This window comes from Falco naumanni, chromosome Z, assembly GCF_017639655.2.
Source record: "Falco naumanni isolate bFalNau1 chromosome Z, bFalNau1.pat, whole genome shotgun sequence".
NCBI lineage: Eukaryota > Metazoa > Chordata > Aves > Falconiformes > Falconidae > Falco > Falco naumanni.
Genome location: NC_054080.1, coordinates 59239951 through 59262606, shown reverse-complemented (window position 1 = coordinate 59262606; position 22656 = coordinate 59239951). Strand labels below are relative to the sequence as shown.

General features: G+C 40.2%; 1 protein-coding gene across 2 annotated transcripts; it reads right to left on the bottom strand.

The window, feature by feature from the left end:
* Positions 1 to 948: 948 nt before the first annotated feature.
* HMGCR (3-hydroxy-3-methylglutaryl-CoA reductase) lies at positions 949 to 21544 on the bottom strand. Of its 2 annotated transcripts, none has more exons than XM_040580065.1 (20): positions 21414 to 21544; positions 18007 to 18202; positions 17517 to 17628; positions 16892 to 16979; positions 16708 to 16792; positions 15096 to 15201; positions 12375 to 12481; positions 11877 to 11993; positions 11225 to 11376; positions 10144 to 10388; positions 9837 to 10009; positions 9211 to 9405; positions 8479 to 8637; positions 8179 to 8336; positions 7037 to 7142; positions 5898 to 6068; positions 3773 to 3913; positions 3511 to 3669; positions 3036 to 3190; positions 949 to 2891 (listed from the first exon to the last, which is right to left on the bottom strand). In XM_040580065.1, exons 2-20 carry the CDS (start codon positions 18169 to 18171, stop codon positions 2837 to 2839), a joined length of 2649 nt encoding a protein of 882 aa, XP_040435999.1. In that variant the 5' UTR covers positions 18172 to 18202; positions 21414 to 21544; the 3' UTR covers positions 949 to 2836. The 2 variants fall into 2 exon arrangements, with proteins under 2 accessions (XP_040435999.1, XP_040435998.1); XM_040580064.1 differs by lacking the exon at positions 21414 to 21544 and adding an exon at positions 18694 to 20779.
* Between the last annotated feature and the right edge of the window lie 1112 nt (positions 21545 to 22656).

The following is a 22656-nucleotide window of genomic DNA, read 5'->3' as shown; positions in this document are numbered from 1 at the left end:
TGCATCCCTGTGCTGCATAAGCAGGTGCTGCTCGTCCCGTCAGGAAGACCAGTTAAGGTATGCTTCACTGTAAGGTCTTAAGCTGGCTGAAATAAATTAAAGTGGACAAAAATTCTGTAATTAGAGACAGCTGGAGCTGCAGCGCTTCCAAAGCCTCACAGCTCTTGACACTTCCACGGCAGACAGCAGGAAGGGGGCTGGTGTGCAGCAGGGGTGAAGCAGACTCAGGACACAGAAAGAAAGGAGGTGATCTAGGTAAAGAAAGAAGCAAAGTAGTTACTAAATACACAATTTTTACTAGGGTTTTAAAATATTTGGAAAACTGTATCGATTGTAATAGTACAGCATTTAGGTTGCAGCAGGTCTAGAAACTTCAGTCCAGACAGCTGGTTTGTGTTTGCCAAGGATGCAAAACAAACAGTACATGACTGTTTCCTGTACTGAAACAGTCTAGCTACACAAATTTTGCAGGGATGTTGAAGTACACTACCGTAGTGTATGCAGGGAAACAAGAGTGCTTCAGATCTCTAAACCTCCTAGTGCATTTGATACGGTAACCTCTGCTTCTAGTATGAAACTGGTAGTGCTGAGAAGACTGAATGAGAATGCAGACTACGTTGTATGTCCGATTACAGACTGATGGACATTACAAGACCAAGCATGGGAGCTGAATTACAAGTGAGGAAGAGCGGAAAATTAAGCCCCAGCTGAAAGTATTGCTAATGCTGCAGCCAATTAGTTCTCTCACTTGGGCAAACTGTGTAATTCAGCTTCAATGACAGTAAATGAGTACAGGCTTCTGCGAACGAGGTGACAAGTCCTGGTGTCATAGCCCCACTACGTTTAGTACTGTATGCCAGTGATATTTTCCTTAACCCTCATATTTTGTCTACTAATATATGTCACTAAGTCATGAAGTAAGCTTAAAATATCACAATTAAGCCAGTATGTTTTCCATTGTTTTACTGAAACTGAAAAAGTAGTTCTGTACCAAAATGTACACAATTTAGTAATAATACAAAATGTTAACTCTGCAACACAGAATGTCAGTCAAATCCACCAGAATGAACACTGAACCACAATTTATTGCCAGAACAGTGTTACTTTAAATAAGATCACTGAATGAACATAGAAACAAAGTAGTTCCAGCTTTCCTTAAATAAAATGGTAGCTATTAGCAACAATACTGCAGGAAGATAAACATTCATGATATTTCATATTTACATGCTATCATATCATATCTAGCATGTAGTATGTCTTCATGCTTGCACATTAGCTTTATGAGCTCATTACAATAATATTAATGTGCTGATGTACTACAAAACAAACCATCATGATTTATATCAAATTTGCACATTAGAAGAGCACCTCTGCTAGTCACCTATTTAGGAATGCCACTGCACTCCTGCAAGAATGCCAGTCCAGTCCACTGATTCACCCCCCAAAACACAAAAAAACCCCAAACCAAACAAAAATATCCCCTTATCATCAAGCATATTAATTATTTTCTTCCTGTGATTAACTAGGCAGCACAATGCATTTAGCAATATTCCCCAAAGGTAATTCAAACCAGAGTAAACCTGGCTTTTCTGTTTTACATTAAGAACACCTGAGACTGCTTCACTGGTCCAAGTACAATATTTTGATACAAAACCTGCTTGTTGCGTTAACATGTCATTTCACTGAATTCCCTTAATTAGTACAGTTCATTGAAAAAAATGGTAAGATTTCTTCCTAAAATAAATACTCCCCCCCTCAAAAAGAAAGTTTTAAAGGAACCAAAACATTAAAAAACCCCCTAATGTTAAAAGAACAGTGTGATCTTCTGACTTCATTTTATCTCAGCAAAAACCGTGGGTATACACCTGTTCCTATGGAGTAAGTGTCAAACACTTGAAAAAAAGAAAGAAAGAAAACGAAGGAATATACAAACACACTGTACCTTAAGAGACTTATTTTCAAAGAAGTGTAAACATCTGTTCTTGACTCCTGTTGTTTGAATGCACTCCTATCAAAAAAAGTTTGAGAAACTGCATTTGCTTAAAAATCTATCTGACATGATTGATTTTGGCATCACCAGTTTTAAAGTCTTTTTTCTACCTGAACAAAAATCACAAAACAGTTGAAGATGCCATTTTCCCTACTTCAATACAGATTACATTTAACAGTTCAGAACTTTATAGGTCACAAGTTTTCCATGAAGGAATAACCTAAAATGTGGAGTTAAAACATAGAATGCTGCTTAGCTGAAGCAGCAGCAAATTAAGTACTATATATAGACAGAGGTTTCTATAAACTAATAGGATTCAACAGAACTGTCTTATAGCCCAAGACCTAAATTTTGTATGTGAACAAAATTAAAACTGGGGATTCATGGAAAGTGATTAGGCTTGCCGTCACTTTAAAAAACATGCTTGTCTAACTGTAACATAAAGAAGGCAAGGATCAGTGCATTCAAGCCAAGTTTAGACCTATTTTTTTTAATTCTGCAAAGTACATTACTCACTTCTCAGCTTTGTGGTTACCAGGAGCTTAGTAGTCAAAAGAATCTCAACCTGTAAAACCATAAACCGGACCCTTTATAAGATGTGTAAGAGTAAGAATTCCAAAGCCATGTTCAAGGCATGTGACAGGACTTCTCCCATGAAGTCATCTCTAACCACTGAAGAAGGTCAAAGGCGTAAGTAGTCTCACACAAGTCTGCTGATCTCTCAGTTCATCTTACATAAATTGAGTTGAAGGTGATTTTCATTCTAAACTTCACATAGGTCTTTTTTTCCCCTGTGCACCCTGTCAGTTGCTACAACAATTCTTCATTGCAAAGCCATTTTAGTATTCAAGCTGCCTTCTTAGTGCAGGTTCCTTGAAGATCTTGTAGATTTATTTTTGACCTAATAAAAACAGTAAGATAACTACATTATATAAAATGTTACAGCACTATTTATGTTGCAATTATTCATGTAACTATTATTGAATCTCGTACTTGGAAGAAAGGCAAAATAGCAGAGAAAGATAAGAATTTTTCCATTTCTTACCTGTTGTGGATCATGTGGCTTTTGACTAGATGCCCAGCTGCCAGAGCTGCCATTAGTGATAATTCCCCTGCCATCACTGTAGCACAAACAATTTTAGCAAGTTGACGGGCATTTTCACCAGGGTTATCTTGGCTTGCACCTTGAACCCCTAACATCTGGAGAGAAAAATATGCAATATTACGCTACGAAATCTACGTAAATTTATGCTTGCTCTAGTATTAAAGTAAGTCATTCCAAATGATATCAAATCAACCAGTTTTAAGTCTCTTTTTAATATTAAAGATCTTAAGCTTTAGGAACTAGATACATGAACTAGATACATGAAAACAATTCATTAGATTATTCTTAAATTTTCATACCAAATCCACTGAGTTTCAAGAAGGCCCATTCGCACATTACTCAGACTCAATATACACAACATGAAAGTGAGCTTTGATTTAAGAAGCTAAGCTCCTTTAAACTTTCTGATTTATACCTGCAAACACGCCTGCTGTGGGAGCAAGTTGGTGCCTCCGCCAACAGTTCCTATTTCTATAGAAGGCATTGTGCAGCTGATGTACAGGTCTTCGTTGGTGGAACCAGTTCGCTCCATCAAAGTGATGCAGTTAGAGCTGCCTACATTCTGCGCAGCATCCTTCAGATTAGGAAGGCAAAACAAAGCACAAACAAAATACTTAACTGTGTGGTTAAGAATTACTGAACTAAAGAAAACCTGAACCGGGGGAAAGCAAACCTACCTGACCACAGGCTATGTAGATAGCTGTCACAATGTTTGCTGCATGTGCATTGTAGCCACCTATGCTACCAGCCATCGCAGAACCCACCAAATTTTTATTTATATTGACTTCAACAATATCTTCTGTAGTTGTCTTCAATACCTAGACAAAGTGATACACTTTTATTACACCGTTCCTTACGCAGGAGTAGAAATGCACTATTTATGGTTAATAAGCTCTTGCCCCTTGTTTGCTTCCACATGGAATTTGACTCAATCGTTGTCCTAGATACCTACTTATATTTTTGTTCAAAATGAGCCTTTTCAAATGCAGGCTGCGTTATCGAAGTAACAATGGAAAAGTCAGTGCAAAGGGTTGGACTTGCACAGGCCTTTAAGAAAAGCTTACCAGCTACCTTCTCCATTTCAAATTCTCACTTATCTTCAGAATGAAGCAAACAAAATCAACTTGACAGAAATATCCCACTAATTCACCTTGACATGATAGCAACATTCCTCCCAAGTTGCTCTGGACACTAAACCCTCCTCAGTTTTGCTCTGCATAAGAATACAGAGCTAAACTGAGGAGTTCAAATACAAACCACAGTGCTACACTGTTAAGTAAGCACTGTACACAGTAATATCAAATCAAATGGCACATTTATATGATACTAAGTGTATTTTGAAACCTTCAGATATAAGATGTACACTGAATTTAGTATAAAAATGATCAAAGAGAGCAAAAAGAGAGTACTGTGAGTAAAATTCAAGATACTCCAGTGTAGCAGGAATAGCAACTGATGACAGAGATCTGCACAAAGTCTATAACACTGACAAAAATATAGTTTATGTATTAGAGTTCGATGTAAGTGAATGTAGTGATGTACATGGCTGGGTATTGGGGAAAAACATCACAAATTTACCTAAAAACTATCCATGCCCATTACAAACTGACTGGCTCCCCATTACTACTATGGAATGCAATCTCGTAGCTAATAGATATTGCCACTGAATCAACTGTAAAAATGACAACAATATGAAAATTAGGAAACCACTAGGAAGCAAACCCAGAAGACATAAATTATGTCAATGTACAAATCCAGCCTGCACACACACTCTGAATTCTGTACCCAGAAATTTTAGAACTGAAAAAGATCTAGAGATACTGATGTTCAAAGACATGCTTAGAATGTCTTTTACTCATTCCTCAGAGAGAAACTAGTACTTTTCAATCTGGAACTGAGAATGGCTGGCAAGGTGGAAGAGCTGTGTTATAACTACAAAATCTTGAGCAGCAGAAGATAAGAGCCTTAAGTATCTATTCCAGTACAAAACTAGGGCATCAAATGGAATCAACAACAAGGAGGAGGTAGTTCTCATACAAGGTGCAGCTACACTGTGGAATTCTGCCTGGAATTCTAGTGATATAAGTTTACGTAGTTTCACAAAAGAGACTGGACAAATTACTGGGGGAAAACAAAAAAATGCATTGAATACAAAAGCAGCAATTCGGAAAACGTTGAACAAGTTGATGGAAGACTGTGCTGAGTATGGCGTAGTAAATTCCTCCCCGGATATTGCCTCTCATGGCCAGTGCTGGCAACCAGGGGACAAGCAATAGATTTGTCTGACAGGTAGAAGATTCTAAGATAGCTCTGATGATGTAGGACAAGTTTGACAGAGGCTGTGTTCACAAGGCACTGTTCACAAGGGTTACCCTTCGTCAGGCAAGATGCTAAGGCAGCTTTGGAATTAAGTGAAGCACCCGATTATCTGTTTTCATTGTAGTAAATATAAACTTTGAAGAGAATGCCAGGTTTGCGTGAGAGACAACAAATGAGTGAAATGATCAAGACTGGGCTTAATGACAGGCAAAACCCCACAATGTAAAAATCTGTCAGACCGTGGCATAATTTTTCAAAGGTAAAATGTGGAAATGCTCATACCTTCAACTAGATATGCATCATTAAATATATGCACATTATGTCACAAAAGAGACCATGAAAGGAAAAAAATATTTATTCTCTCAGCAAAAATGGCTTATCCTACAGCAGTTCTGACAACACATGTAAGAATTATCCTCACCTGGAAAATCTTTGTAAAATGTATGCATTTTTATAAACAAGTAAAAACAAGCAGACACTTACTTCTCTAACAACCTTGGCTGGAATGACGGCTTCACAGACAACAGACTTCCCTCTTCCTTCTATCCAGTTTATAGCAGCAGGTTTTTTGTCTGTACAATAGTTACCACTAATAGCTATTACCTGGAGATCAGGAAACTCTTCACTCAACCTTGCCAGTGCTTTTTCAGTACCCTGTTAGAAAAGAAACAAATAAAAGGCTAGGTGTATCATTATGGTTGCAAAACAAGCTACTCAAGGACAGCGGAACAGCAAGATTAGATTAAGTCTAATCAGATTTTCAGTTACAGCTCAAGAAAAGAACGTAATTTCAGGAAGGAATCTGAAACAGCAGAAACCCCCACCCACCCTATTATCACTATAGTTTTTCTAACCATTTTGGGAATTACATGGGGAATAATTGGTTCTTCCCAGTACATATGGATTCTCTATACGCATTCTAAGTGCATGGGCATATGGTTACTGTACTGAAGATACAACATGAACTAAGTCAAGCACTACAGACATGAAATTAATTCATTTTGGATGCAGTGGAAAGATCTTCTGCACACTAGGAAGTCACACAAAAAGTCTTCTATATTTACTACCTATCACCAGACCCATTTATGTAATGGTTCTGATAGACTTAAATTTTATAGAGAATAGGCAAAGGGCATTAGTTTCAAACAGCACAAGGTGTTCCAAGAATCTATGGATCATATCTCTCCAGTTCTTCCATGTGTTTGCATGAAAACAAACAAATGAAGCTAGAGAACACGCTTCTGCTGCCATTGACCAGATTCCTAATATAATTCCTAATTTTCAAGGAAGTGATCCACACAGTAACAGATTAACTGCTGTTGGACAAAATCTTTGGCCCAAAGCAACAGAGTGACCAGCTTAACTTCCATATTATCAAGAATACTTTCTTTAAATATCAACAATAAAAAATATCCAAATACAAAGTTACTTTTTTTCTTTCTCATCCTATTCTTGTTTACACTTGACTAGGTCAAACTCATTTATTATTTTATAGCACTTCAAACAGCGCTATGTCTTATCTTTCTGGCTTCACATGCCAGGTAGTCACAGGTTGATAAGCTATTATCTATTTTTAAAAGAAATACACATTTATTAAAAAGTCTTAAGGGGAGTGGTCTTACTTTTGAAATCATATTCATTCCCATTGCATCTCCTGTTCCAGACTGAAAACGGATATAAAGGTTACGACCAGCCAAACTGATGAGAAGTTTCTGTAGGCGGGCAAACCTGCAAGAAAAAACTTAACTATTACTTATAAGCCTCAAGGGAAAAGATTAAGTTAGTTTTAAGTAGCAAAATTTCAGTAACTCATTGCAGATAGTGTTGTTAACGACACTGTTTCCTCCTCCTTCAGCACAGAAAAAACCCCTTCAGCTACTATGCACATAGCTCTGAGTGAACACCTCAAAAATCTTCACTGTAAAAATGTTCACTGTCTCATGTTTTCTGTCTTTGAACTTCATGACATAAAATTCCCTGAGCTAACATACATAAAATTAATTCGTGTTACCTAAAACATCTGACTACCAGATATAAACTAAAAATGAGGCCTTTGGAAATTCTTATGTCAGTTTACAGCAAGGCAAAACCCATGCTACCCTCAACAGTGCAAGCTCCACAAGTCAAACAAACTGCAAATAGCACCGTAAGTTGATTCTGGCTGAAATACACGCATGTCCTTGGCTGACAAAACTTTGGCTGGAACAAAACTAGTAAGGAATTGTCTCTTTGAACTTTCCTGAAGAAAGCAGGTAATTCTAAGTCTTAAAAAAACCTCTAGGGCTTGAAAAGTAGACTTATTCTTAATACTGCTTTACATTTTCTAGCTTTTCAGTTCTAGCATTACTTTATCCTGTATTCTCTGGAACCTCATAAATTAATTATTAACATTAGTAATATAATCTGAAAGGCTAGGTTCCAAACACTGAATTACTTTTTGCATTGTAACTACTAAAAATCCAAGTAAGATTTTATGTTTGTTTTAAATACTTAGAGAAAATAAATAATGTATTAAGTATTATGCAGTACGAATGTATTTGTTGCTAAGATACAGTTGTTTACCACTTATCATTAGAAAATGTTTATTACTGGCCTTGGCACACAGACAAAGTGAGTTCTGTTCTCTTAGATTCACACTATGCAGGACAGCCAAAATTAAGATGTAATTTCCTGTACTGCAGTACACCACAAAAACCCAGGAGCTTTCTATCATCCACAGAAGTCTTACGTCAGGGAATAAGGCTGGAATAGCCATTGTACTAACCTACTCGTGCTGTCAAAAGCTTCCTTCATTATTTTAAAGCCTTCGGGGCTTTCAAGCCAAACTTTCACTTCTGCAGCATGGCAAGCAGTGGGCAGCCTTACAACAGGTCCTCGAGTCATCCCATCTGCCAGAATGCGGCTACTTGCTCCTCCACCAAGCTAAAAATCAAAGCAGAAAGGAAACAAAGTAAGATTACTGAAAGTGAGTGTTAGTTTTTAGGATATCAAAAACATGCCTTTTATCAACCCAAATATGTTTTACAATACAGGAAGTTTTTCAAGCCTGTCGAGTAATACTTACACATATTGCTCTACACCCTCTGTTTGTGCTTGCTACAAGACATCCCTCTGTTGTTGCCATTGGCACCTGAAATTCTTTGTTATCCAAAAACAGTGGTCCTGCTACACCTACAGGAATAGGCATATATCCAATCACGTTTTCACAGCAAGCTCCCATAACCTTACAAAAAAAAATACAAAAGGTATCACTGAGGTTACACTAACAGCGGTATGGTACAGCACGTTACATACTATGCCTGTAACTACAACAAGGTATCTCAGCAAAACCCCCACAACCCTACCCACAAAGCAACCAATTCCCACCTCAAAAAGTTAACAGCTACAGCTATCAACAGCTAATGCCACTCAATCTAGTATTTGGCAGACGTATTAGATCTTACTAAGTCTTAAACACTATTAAAAAAATCCCAATACTGTTACATGAATTTTAAATTAACTTCCATTTTAACTTGAGCTCAAGGTAACGTTATCATTCTGCTGCTCAGAATTGTACATCTCCGAGATAAGGCAGTTGCATACTTTGTTAGGAGTATGCAACTACCTTATTCTAAGTTTAGGCAAACCTCCCTAGGAAGGTAGTGGCTTACGTTTGCCTTTTTTTTTTTTTTTTCTACCCCCGGCTACATCAGTTTTGACCAAGCTCATTGTTAATTCATATGCATCACTGAGCATCTACTTCATGTATTTGGAACATGGTTTTACAGTGAATTTCACCTGTCTGCCTTTTACTTACCAAAGAATAATTATAATTCCTATATGGAAGATATTGCAAAGATGAAGGTTCAGGAAGTTTCTCAGATAACATCTGTCTGCGAATGGACACACCTCGCTCCTGTGTTTCCATCAGAGTTTCCAGTTTGTATGCAGGAATACGCTTAGCATTAACAAGGCTGATAACCTCAGCATCAGTAAGGAATTTTGCTCCTTTCTGGAAATGTAAAGAGTAGGGAGGGAAAATACAGATTCTCTTGGTAAAAATCCTTTTAAATTTCCAAATAACAAAGGGTAACGACTTGACTTTGACATTACCAGAGTACATCTACATGAACCAACTGCTAACGTCAGGTTTTATAGTAGGTCAGGATATGATCAAAATCTTGTATGCATACATGATGAAGCTTCAACGACTATGGCATGTCATTAATGATGAAGCTGCTCCCCACCCTGACTGCCTGGCAGAGAAGTGACTTCTAAAGGGTTTTGTTTTAGTCCTGACCCACTACCCAAGTTACTGAAGCCATATAATTTTCTGAAGAATAACACATAATCAATAGGATCATTTAAAAATTGGAAAATGAGCTGTAAGAATTCTTAAATCAGATGCTGCAGCAGAGGTTAAAAAAGTTCTTTTTCCCATACCTCTGCATTTCCAAGTATACGAACACACTCCTCAATAGAACGTGGTTCCTTAGGTAACTCAATTTCTTCCTCTCTTCCATTAAAAAATGAGAAAGTATCCACAGCGTTGCAACTGCCAACTACAAATGTAGCCTTGGTTGACGACTCTGCTAATACAGGTTTTATGACTTCCGCTGCATAAAGGCAATTAAAACGAAACTTGGTTTACAAAGTGCTTAAGTTCTGATTCCAAATACAACATGCTAACTCAGATTTCACTACTTGTTCCAAATACTAGGAATATGTTCAATAAAATTCTAAAAATTACCATTTCCATCTTTGGGAACTAAAGCCTCTTCTACTGTGTTAGATTTCTGGTTGTTTTTCAGAAGTCCAGACTGCTTCCGGCAACAATTCTCAGGGACTTTTTTCTGGACCATCACTGGAGATGTTATGGGATTCTTCAGTGACAGTGTGGATTCAGTCTCTGCTTGCTCAAAGAAAATATATTTGACAGCAAGGAGAAGGGCTAATCCAAGAGTGATTACTTGTTCAATATCCATACTGGCCATTCTGAAAAAGACAAACACATGGTCTATACAATATGTTGTTTGTAACAGCATTCTGACATCCCTTTGCTTTAGAAAGGGCAATAGTTGCAGCTTAATTTATATATTTGGCAGGAATTCCAGTCAAAAGACATCTTCTACCAGGTCATTCAAGTAAGCTGTGTCAGGGTAAAGAAACACTCTAACACAAGAATTTTCAGGTTCATTAAACAGTTACTAAATCTTGGCTAAAAAGCAGCCCCAATAATAAAAATGACTTTAAAGTAGTCACTAACGACTGATCAAATCGATTACACACCTAGTTCCCAATGACAAATTAGGAAGTTTCAATTATCATCCTCTACCAATAATGACTACTATGATCCAAGCCGAACTTTAAGAGAGGGGGGGAAAAAACCTCTAAAACTGACAGCTCTGAGTTTTCAATAGTAGTAAGGAAATACAGGTGCTCCTAACTTCAGTTAAGCTGAAGGTAAAGCAATAGTGACATGGCTTTTGCTCTTCTGTCTGAACAGTCAGAAACTCTGCATAAATACTCCAGTGCAGTCAGAAAATTTATTTTCCAGTGCACTCTGAAAGGTGTCAGTGCTACTGGGAAAAGACAAGTGTTTTGATGCACACAGGACAGCTGTCTCCTGATCATGCTCTTGATTACTTCAAGGAGATTGGACGAATGGCATGGTATCAAAATATTTCTTATGAAATGTCATCTCCAGTTCCAAGAAATCCTACAGTGGTCATATCTGCAAGTTAACAAGCGTTGTACCCTAGGACCACAGCTTGGCAGTACTGGAGAACACACACTAATCAAGGAAACTTCTATTCTGTGAAGTTGCCTACCGGGAAAGGTAGAACTGCCATAATGAAACATTCGGTTCAATTCTCTTCGGTGCATTCTCATCCAATCCCACTGAATTTTCTACAGTACTGTTCTGAGCAGCTGGTTCTGCTATCCAACGGCTGTGGGCATGAACAAGAACCAAACCCAGCGACTGTATTAAAAACACAAAACAACAAACAAATATTAATTTTTCAACTGTAACTAGGTTGTTGTAATCTAACCTACAAAAATTAAAAATTTTCTTTTTTATTTCTTTGGGGTTTAGGTTTTTTTGGTTTCCCACGCCTTGAAAGTCTAAAGGCCGATTTTCCACACCCCTTATCAATGGCCTTTTGTAACACTCACAGCTTTGAGCCTGTCATACCACGTCCTTCCTCTTACTAAAGTAATAAAGCAAAGGAAGCTGAGGGTACTGTCAGGGTAAGAATAAGGGAGTTAGTCACATGGAAAAACCCTGAGTGTTTGGCACAGAAATGGCACACACAGGAAGGCTTTAGGTATAGATACAGAGGACATTATTAACAACTACCACAACAAACAAGACTAATGGGATGCAGAATACAAGTCTATAGAAAACAGAAGCTTGATTCATTGCACCAGGACACCTTACTAATTGCAAAAGCATAAGTAAAAAAAAAAAGAGCCACAAACCATAATCATTTTGACCCTCTGTGTTACAGGATTTGGTTTATTTTCTTCTTCTTCCAGAACACGAGCAAAATGGCTAAGCTGCCATATAGGGCGCCCTTCGCGGCTCTCTCTCGAAAGCTGCAAAAATAACAAAATTTAAAAACAGGTCCTATTTAGTACATATTAGAAAAACAAACCAGTGAGCTTCAAGTGGTATTTTTATTTGATCATTAAGAAACAACCAACAGAAGAGTTAACCCACAATCTACTGTCAGTCTGCATTAGTGAAAAACTCTGGAGAGCAAATAATTTACAGTATAGTTCAATTACTCTGTCCGTGTGATGGATTTACACCAGCATTAGCCAGTTACTGTCACCAGCTGAGCCACCATAACTCAGGAAGACGAACATGCTCGTCAGGAAGACAAATATGCTGCATATAACTCCATGAAGAAATGAATAGCCTGCAAGTGCAGGATCCAAATACTAAGCTTGATGTTGTCTTGAAGTTGGTCTTACCTCTAGTACCAAGGACACACAAGCTGGAAAGAAGGTCATGAAGACAAAGTAGTTGGCAAGAACAGACATACAGCCGAAGCAGCACATAATTTCAAGTTGTCGTACACCTGCATAGAAAAAGAAGAAATTTTTTACATTTGGATATGCAATAGGCCTTCTACATACCTGAAGTGCTGCAGAAGTAAGAAGAAGCCATTAAACTCACATTGCAGATTATATAGGGAACTGTCTAGATTAATAAAAACCAAGCATGTTATGCCCTAGTCATTCTGTATTAGGTTATTCGAAGCACAATATGTATTCATGGTATGGTATTTACAGAAAACTGTCCTGGTTTCAGCTGGGATAGAGTTAATTTTCTTCTTAGTAGCTGGTGCAGCGCTGTGTTTTGGATTTGGTGTGAGAACAATGCTGACAGCACACTGATGGTTTTAGTTGTTGCTGGGCAATGTTTAAGTCAGGGACTTCTCAGTTTCTCAGGCCTGGCCTGCCAGAGGGCTGGAGGGGCACAGGAAATCGGGAGGGGGCACATCCAGGAAAGCTGACCTGAATGAGCCAGAGGGATATTCCATACCGTATGGTGTCATGCTGTAAACATCATAAACTGGGGGAAGGAGGAGGAAGGGGGGACCTCTGGCATTATGGTGCCTGTCTTCCCAAGTAACCGTTACGTGTGATGGAGCCCGGCTTTCCTGGGGATGGCCGAGCACCTGCCTGCCCATGGGAAGTGGTGAGTGAATTCCCTGTTTTGCTTTGCTTGCGTGTGCGGCTTTTGCTTTACCCATTAAATCATTCTTATCTCAACCCCTGAGTTTTACATTTCTTTCTGATTCTCCTCCCCACACCTCTGGGTGAGGGTGGAGCAAGCAAGCAGCTGCATGGTACTTAAGTTACTGGCTGGGGTTAAACTGTGACAAAGTGTAATTCTACATAAATACAAATAATTACGGTTCACCAAGATTTTAAAGCTTCACACCAAAAGCTTGAAACTTCTCAGTTATCTAAGCAAAAACCAAGCAGCCAACAATTAGGGGCTGAGTGGCTGGAAAGCTGCCTGGGGGGCAGCGGCTGGGCATGAGCCAGCAGGTGCCCAGGTGGCCAAGGAGGCCAGCAGCACCCTGGCTGGTGTCAGAAGCAGTGTGGCCACAGGGCAAGGGAAGGGACTGTCCCCCTGCACTGGGCACTGGTGAGGCTGCACCTCGAACCCTGTGTTCAGGTTTGGGCCCCTCACTGCAGGAGGGACGTAGAGGGGCTGCAGCGTGTCCAGGGAAGGGCAAGGGGCTGGGGAAGGGTCTGGAGCACAAGGCTTGTGAGGAGCAGCTGAGGGAACTCGGGGTTTTCAGCCTGGAGGAGGCTCAGGGGGGATCTTGCTGCTCTCCACAACTACCTGAGAGGCTGTAGGCAGGTGGGGGTGGGTCTCTTCTCCCAGCTAACAAGCAATAGGACAAGAGGAAACGGCCTCAAGTTACTCCAGGGGAGGTTTAGATTGGGTATTAGGAAAAAATTCTTTATTGAAAGGGTGGTCAACACTGGAAGAGGCTGCGCAGGGAGGTGGTGGAATCGCCATCCCCAGATGTGTTTAAAAAACACATAGATGTGGTGCTTAGTGACATGGTTTAGTGATGGGCTTGGCAGTCCTGGGTTCATGGTAGGACCTGATGATTTCAGGTCTCTTTCAACCTAAATGATTCTATGATTTGATGTATTGACATCCCTTCTGAAAGGTGACCTATTAAGTGCTCAGGCAGTAAGAAACGGTATACAGTCCACCTACTCTTTCACAAGCCTGGTATCCAGAAAAAGTCTATTAGTTATGTCACACATGCACTACAGAACTGCCTTAGTAAAGATGAAAGAGCAAACAGTATAAATAATTTTTTTAAAAAATCAACTGTATGCTATGCCAAAATGAGTTCTTCCCTAGATGGAAACAGGAAAGCAGCTTACTAATAAAAAATACCCTGAAAAGGTCCAAAACAATTAGAAAAGCAGTTGTTCTGAAATATGTCCTTAAGGCATACAAAATAGTTTAAAAAACCTCCAGAGATAAAAACCAACAGACAAAACCAAAAACGCAAACAAAACCCCACTTTAGCCCTAGCTATGGAACTTTGATTTATTTTACAAAAAAATTAGTATTTACACATGGAAACCCTTTTCTCACTACATTTAACTGTTCTCTTTTTAAGGAAAGACAACTGCCACTGCACAAAGAACTGATGAAGATCAAAAGACTGAGTAAGGAAAAAATACAGCAAAAGATCAGTTATTTTTAACTGAACTAGAATAACTTTCTTCACTTGGAGTAGTTTTTAGAAATACTCAGGTTTTGCAGGAATACAAAATAAGTGTGCATGTACTGAAAGTGTAACTCACTTTTAAGAATGCCAAGAGAATATTTCAGCAGCTACTTTATGATGTTAATAGGAATGACTGGAATGATAGAAGGTCTTAATTTTATGTAAGCAGCTGCACAGAAGTCCATTCCCACTGCACAATGCTCAAGGAAAGCTGCTACCTGTATTTCAGACTTTTTAACACGTACATATTATTCATATCTGGAGAAAACTAGTAATATAGGCTAATTAGAAAAGCAAATAGATAAAGTCACTCCACTCGCATGGGTCGCGCCTACACTACTTTAAACTCTCAATATCCCAACATCTTTCAAATAGTCTTTTTTAACTGGAAAGATTCAGACCCTTAGATGGTATCACCCACCTGACATAGTACCAACACCAATCACAAGACACTCCACAAGGGCATCCAGTGTAAACGTAGGGCCTAAAATTGCCATTCCACGCGAAATATTTTCTCTTACTTCATCCTAAAAAGAGAAATTTATGTACATTAATATAAAGACAAAAATCAAATTAAGGGAGTGTACACAACCATGACCAGTAAATTGAATAGTATTATGGTGATAAGGCCTTTTAAAACATATATTGAAAATGGAACTATTATGTAAGAATACATTCTTCAATTGCTTTATTTTCTGTAAGTTATCTGAAAGTCTTTATTTACACCAGATTATTTAATTTTGATTAATTTCTATACCTTTGGCTCATCAGTATTCTAAACTCCTACAGTACTGGTGGACAAAGACTTTAATTGCAGCACATTCAGAAGAACAATACTTCTACACTTTAAGACATAAAATAAAAGCCTTTTACATCATGGCATTTCAAAAGTTCGTGCAACCACATATGTGTATTCTAACTTTTATTGTTTTATTATTTAACTCTCTAGACTCAGCTGACAGAAAAGAGGACAAAAAAAAAAAACCACTAAAACTTTCCACTGTGGGGGAAAGGGATTTCCTCCAGAAGCCAAGCATGGCAAATTCTACAGGGTCTGCTGCTGGTTTTTTTGTGATAGTGGTTTTGGGGGAAGGTAGAGAGAAGCTGTAGGGAAAACCTACATGTGAAATACCTTCTTGAAAATAAGTAAAAAATTCTGTTCTTGCAAGTATTATAAAATAATATACAACGCACTATAATAATACCATACATATAAAGAATGTGCAATATATGCTAGATTCTAATATATTAAAGTATAATATACAATATTTTTGCCACAATTAGTATGCTCAATTACAACATATGGTATTTTTTTGGTATTTAATATACTAAATATACTTTTGTTGCAGAACTTAGAATACTGGGGAAAAAAGTTACAATCTATGACAAGCAAGATGTCCTGTCAATCCTCCCTGTTGTGCTGCGTTAATTGCATTAGAGCATGAATGTTTCTGTCTACACATATGCTATGTTTGTTCTGCTAAGATTTTGTCTAGAAATATGCTTCTTCTGTTCTCAGCACTGTAACACTAGATGTCTCTTCATATGCCGCTCCTGAGCCCTAGAAATTAACTTTTTTCTGTCAATACCTGTTCTAGGGAAGAACAGTTTGTCTAGGAACTCTAGCCTCCTTAGCTAAGCCTTAAGCACCACCAGTTCTAAAGTTCTGAACCTGTAAAGTACTCATACATAAAATTACCTTAGGTCACATGAACATGCACACTAATTTTATGGTGTTATTATTCACTTGAACACTGACCTGGATCGACAACAAGAGAACAGACTATCTGGATAAAATCTGCCCCTTTTTATATATCACCAATAAGGTATTCACTTGTAGTACGTCTCTTAATCCGGATTATTCATACAATCATAGAACAGTTTGGCTTGGAAGGGACCTTAAAGGTCATCTAGTTCAACACCCCCTGCCACAGGATGAAGTTCACCTTTGAACATTAAAGTTAAAAGATCCACTGGGAATAAAATAAAAAAAATCCACAAACCAACCAAACAAAAATCCCAGACCCCCTGACCTGTGAGTTGGAACTGAGTGCAAATTTGGCTAATGCACTTGCTCTCGACAGATCAATCAGAAGCAGGAAGAATGGTAAAGCTTCACTGAAAAAAAAAAAAAAGAGGCATATGTTAAAATTCAATGTTTATTGTACAGGAAAGAAAATTCAAGCAAGAAATCCAGAATAACAATTCATTACTTACTTCAAACCTGTCAGTTCTTTATCCAAGAAATGAATTACCACTGTGCTAAAAACAAAACTTGAGAAGATTGTGAAGAGGCCAGCAATACCTTTAAAAAAAAAATTGAATTTTTTTTATTTATATATGGGGGGGGCGGGGGGGGGGGGGGGGGAGAAAAACTATACTTTTAGATCAATCCTGCAGCAAACAAATTACAATTCTCATGTCTCAGAGTGCATTCAACAGCAGTCGAGTTACAAACTGAAGTACACGGTATTTTTGAGCTTATTTAAATCTAAAATTTGTACTGCATTCAAAGTAAGACTAAGAAATAAAATCCATAAATCCTCTCATTCATTATTAGCAAAAATGAAAGCTAGCCTAAACAACTCCGTATTTTTAAGTGTTCTAAACAGTAATAATCAATTCTTTCAAAAATTACATTTCCTGTGTTTATATAATCCTACACAATCTCTCTTAAAAAAAAGCATTTTGATAGATGTAGAACATTTATTCTGCTATATAACATAATTAAAATTACCCTGTTCTGTACAAAAGTATTAAAATTCTAATGTTTATTACCAATTTATACTAAAAAACCCACAATTAAAATGCATACAGCAAATGCAAAAATCAGACACAGTACCTAAAATGTATTTTGATCCAAGCTGCCTTAGGTTCTGAAACTGGAAATATATGTAAAGGATTGCTATACAGCGCGTGATTGTCAGGATGATGATGTCACTGCTCAGAACATCCTGTTTGAAATACAAAGCAACTGAGTTAGCTTTTACATTAAGCAGTAACTTGTTAAGTTTTAGTAATAAAATCCGTTGGGAAGCTGCACTAAAGATGAAGTTTCAGAATGAAGTATCACTGCTAGTCTGTCTTACAAACTCACAAAGTGTTACTATAAGGTTTTTTTTTTCACTAGATACTGTGCAACTGAAAGTTAAATTTAATGAAAACCTTCTGCAGTGCATCACTCTTTGCATACAGGTTTAATATCAAGAATGGGAAAAGGCAGCAATAAAACAGTTTCTGTATAGCTGCTACCACAACCTGATCTTATTCTACAGAAAAACCTGGATCTACTGATTAAAGGTGTGTACTATAACATGAATTTACATCCTTACTTCTTCAAGTTTGGGGCATTCATAATTCCAGCCACATATCTTATCATTCCCAGTGAACATCTTCATGGACATCATACAGATGGTGAGAGTCACTGTCCCCACGATGACTTCCCATGGATGAGAGGCCACAAAAAGGCCGTGCATTCGAAAGAGTCTGGACAACATTTTCAAGACTGTTTTTCTATACTTGGCAAACCTGCAACAAAGGAGTATTTCATGTAAGCAAGTACAAGATTCAGGAAAAAAAAGATACAATTTCTGCAAGTCATCCCTCAGAAAAGAAACCAAAACCAGTGAAATAAAAGATGAGTAGGGAGACTAATCTTACCTTTCAACCTTCCATGTAAAACCCATTTATTTCTAGCCTTCTGAGATACAGTATCTGCTCTTGCCTTCTCAATCTTTTTTTTTTTTTTTTAATACACATCTTCCTTATTTCTTCAAGGTCTTACTAGTAAGTCTCCACCACTCTCAACATCTCAGTATCTTCCTGTCACACAATTTTGATACCACTTTGACACCAACATCTTGTTTTTACCACCTGTGTAAGCACTCACTAAATTATCTTACTTCTTTCTACTCACTCTTCCCATCAAAAATACTGAATAACTTAATTTTAACTATGTAAACTACCAACTAACCACTACTGGTAATGCTCAACTTCACCAGCAGGAATTGCAGCGTTACCTTGCTCTGACTGTCTTCTCTGCTTTCTTCTCAATATTCTCCAGTGATTCAAGTCAATCACATTCGAAACAGTTCCTTCTTCATCTCAAGCATGAGTCCTTCTCACATACTGATTCTGTGACAGTCATCTTGCACCCATAACTAATTCCCAGGTTACTGATGGATTTCACCATTCCCTCTCTGCTTTCACCAGGTAACAAATATTTGACAGAAATTCTCACATCTCTCTTTCATGTAACTGAGAATGTGGATGTTCTGTACACCCTTCAGCTACAAACCCCACATCCTGGTCTATTTGATCTGTTGTACCTTTAGACAAGCTCACCACGGATGTTGAATTATGTTTTATAGCATAGAAACAAGATGCCATAAAATCCTCTCTTGTATACATTAGTACTTTGCTCTTCTCACTGCACAAAATCAACAGTTCATAATACTCCTGTGATGAATGTTAGCTATATAACTATACTGTAAAGTTCAAAAGATGCTTAAATGTAGCCTGGCACTGTAAAGATTTTTCTACAGGACTGAGGGCTCTCTACACACTGCCACTTCAAAGTGGATAAAAAAATCTCCATTTGCGTTGCCTTAAAAGTAACAATCCATCCAATAAGGCTTCTGTAAAGACAGTCTTTCTAGTATTATTTCTTTTGCTTGGACATCAAAAATGAAGCTTGTCATACAATGGAGAACGTAACAGACAGGGCAAATTATCTGCGTAGTGTTGCTGAAGATGGCAGCATTATCATGGTTTACTACAAATACCAATCTCAATCTTACAAGCACCAATAGCACCAATCTATTTATCTTTCCACAGTGAAATGTGGCAGGATTTTCATGGAATAAAATCAGGAAAAATCATTGAGGGGACTGCCTTCCTTATGAACTAATTATTTCGTTTCCTGACAGAAAGCTTTTTTCTTTTTTAAAACACAAGAGAACCACTCCTTTTAAAGTCACCATTATCCTTCGTTCTTCCCTATGTAATATAATCTATATAGTTTTGTAAATTTATGTTCCTGCAAAACTGTTCCAGAGTGGCATTATAGCTCTTCCTCTGCAGAATGGAAGGTATCTTCATTAGGACAACTAAAACAAGACACAGCCAGAGGAATACCTTAGTGCCAAAGATTCTGAAACAACACGAAAAATAGAAAATGCATACCAATGTCCTGTGAAAATACAAACACTTTTCAACACCACCCCGTTTCAGGAAAATCTGAATTTCTACTTACTACATGGCTATATAGAGTCCTACCAGTCCTACCTAAAACAGCTCCTAAGTTCTGACAGCTGGAACTACCATCTAAGCAATTAACAGATTGTCAGTAGAGCTGGAAAGATTCCAAAATCTTCCTTTCAGATACTGTGTTTTTCTCACATTTCTAAGCAAAACAGCTTCACATAAATCAGTAAGGGAAAAACGCATTACTTCAACTATGAAAATCGTTATCCATAACAGCTATTATTAGACAATGTTTTATCATTACCTGCTGCTATGAAACACAGGATACCTCACGGCTGATCTTGGGGTTAAGTGAGTGGCAGTAACTCCTAACCTAAAAGGGCTCTTTAAAGCCACCACATTCATTTAACCTGCCTGAAGTGCATGCGCTTTTTTGCTGTGCAGCTGCTATTTCTAGAAAATATTGATGAAGGCTTTATACAATGATTCTGCATTACTGAATGCTGTAAAAAAACTCAATGCATATAATCAGCTCGTATCTCTCGTTCTGTTTAAACCGTGTGTATAGTTACAGTGACTCATAGCTTAAAATTACCAAGACTTAACAGTAAATATAAAGCTAATGTTCAACATTAATAGAATTTTGCTAAATTTCAAAATGGTGGTTCAAAAGGGATGCTTCATAAATCCTATTCAGTTCCTGCTTGCCTTTGTTTTCAATTAAAAATTTCCAGGAGTCTATAAGACAATCTATTCTGGGACTCAAAGCAAAATACAAGCAAAAAACCAACCGCAACACCTCCAAAAACTTAACCAGTGTGTAAAAAGCAAACCAGATCGGTTATATGTAATGCCTTAGAGGTTTCAAGTGGTACGTAACTGGGGGACTCTGCGCTGGAACACGCCAAGGTCTGGTCACAGCGCTCTCACTAACCTCGCAGCACCCACCGGCAGCACCGGCTGCGGGACCAGCACACCGGCCCCCGCCCGGCTGACTCAGCAGCCGCAGCGCTCCGAGGGCAGCGAGCGGGACGCGGCCGGGCGCAGCCTGCGCGGGGCTCGCTCGGACAGCGTGCGGCCCAGCGGCCGGCCGGCCGGCTTTGCTTTCGGAAAGACCAGCGGCCCCCTCGCAGGCCGGCCGCTGCAGCCCCCCGGCCCCGGGCGAACGGCGGCGGCGCGGCCCTCCAGCGGGACCGCCCGAGCCTCCCCCTGCGGCCGCAGAGGCCCCGAGCGCCGCCGGGCGGAGCGGGCCGAGCCCCGCGCAACGGCAGCGCGCCCCGGGGCGCAGCGCGAACCGGCCGGCCCGCCGCGGCCGCGCCCTCGCGCTCCGGCGGCGCCGCGACAGCGGGTCTGACCCGCGGCCGCCGCTCCTCAGGGTCGGCGATGGCGGCGGCGTCCTCCCCCGCGCCGCCGTTATCCGGCCGATCTCCGAGCAGCCGCGGGCCGTCCCCCGGTCGCGGAGGACACGCGGCGCAACGGTGGGCTGCCCGCACCGCGACTGCCACCCTCCCCTACCCCGCCGGCCCCCGCTCACCGCCCCGGCGACGCGCTGCAGCACACAAGCGACGTCCTCCTGGGTCCCGCCGCGCCGCGGACTGAGCCGGCCGCTGCGCTCCGAGCAAGGACACCTGGGGCGCGACACCCCAGCCGCCGCCATCGCCCGATCGCGCAGCCAATGGCGAGGGCCCGCCACGCCCAGCCCGCGGCGCGTCACTCGCTGCGTCGCCCGGGCAACCAGCCGGCGAACGCCGTACGGCTCGAGACCCGATCAGGAGCGGGGAACACGCCATCTCGCCATGGGCTGCCCGCCAATGGGCCGCCGCACTCCCCTCTCCGCATGTCGTGATTGGGCGGCAGGACGCGGCTCATTTCCATACGCGGGTCGGCAGCCCCGCCCTCCCGCCGCGCCGCCGGCGCCGGGCGCCCCGGGCACGCCCCCGCTGCTCCCCGCTGCCTCCCCGCTGCCTGCTGGCGCGGCGCCGGCCCTGCCGGTCCGGGGTGCGGGCAGGCCGCCCCGGGGAGCCCTCCCGGGTCGTGGTGCTCCTGCGGCTCACGCCGAGGCTACCCCTCGCCGTGCGCCTGTGGTGCCGGCTGCGTGCACTTTACCACGACGTTAAGAAACAGCGTAATCACGGGTTTTCTGCTTGTGAAACGGGGTGGTGCCCCCGGCATTCACAAAAAAGTGCAACACATTTACATTTGTGGCTTTGGGGCGAAGAGGAACTGCAACTTTTTTTTGCTCATGAAGCACGGGAGGCTCCTCGTGCTCTTTGGGCACTGAGTCAGGTGCAAGACGGTATATTCGTGGTCGTGGTATGTTGCTCCAGTTTTGCATGGTCGTTTTCTGTCTCTGGGTCTGAGCTTGCAGACTTACCGTGTTGAAGTCCACACCAAACATAATCTGCAAGGATTTTTCTGTGGATGATCTATGCTCTGACTTGTCCCAAACTGCTTCTTAATGTGTGACATTTCATTTAGAAGTATTGCTAGTAGCTCCATGTGGTACTGTGCTGTAAAACATTAATGTGATGCCTCAGAAAAGGGTACGCTGATGAAAACGTTTTGTAAGAACTCCACCCAAAGTGGTTGTGGCCAATGATGAAATCATCTATGCCAGCTCAGTCTTTTACCATGTAAATACACTATCATCTTAAATGTGATGCTTATAAATCCTAATAACTTACTACTGTGCACCCATCTTCCCTGCCAGCTTCTTAACAGTGGGACTTGATGATCTCAAAGGTCTTTTCCAACCTAAATGATTCTATGATTCTTTC

Bases quoted from the DNA above. Each gene is read 5' to 3' on its own strand.
- HMGCR (XM_040580065.1), bottom strand. From the start codon at position 18,171: ATGTTGTCCAGACTCTTTCGAATGCACGGCCTTTTTGTGGCCTCTCAT. The intron at 17,629-18,006 runs GTAAGGATGTAA...TATTTCAAACAG, and splicing joins AATGCCCCAAACTTGAAGAA to GATGTTCTGAGCAGTGACAT. The intron at 8,638-9,210 runs GTAAGTAAAAGG...TTTTTTTGTAAG, and splicing joins GGAATTATAATTATTCTTTG to GTTATGGGAGCTTGCTGTGA.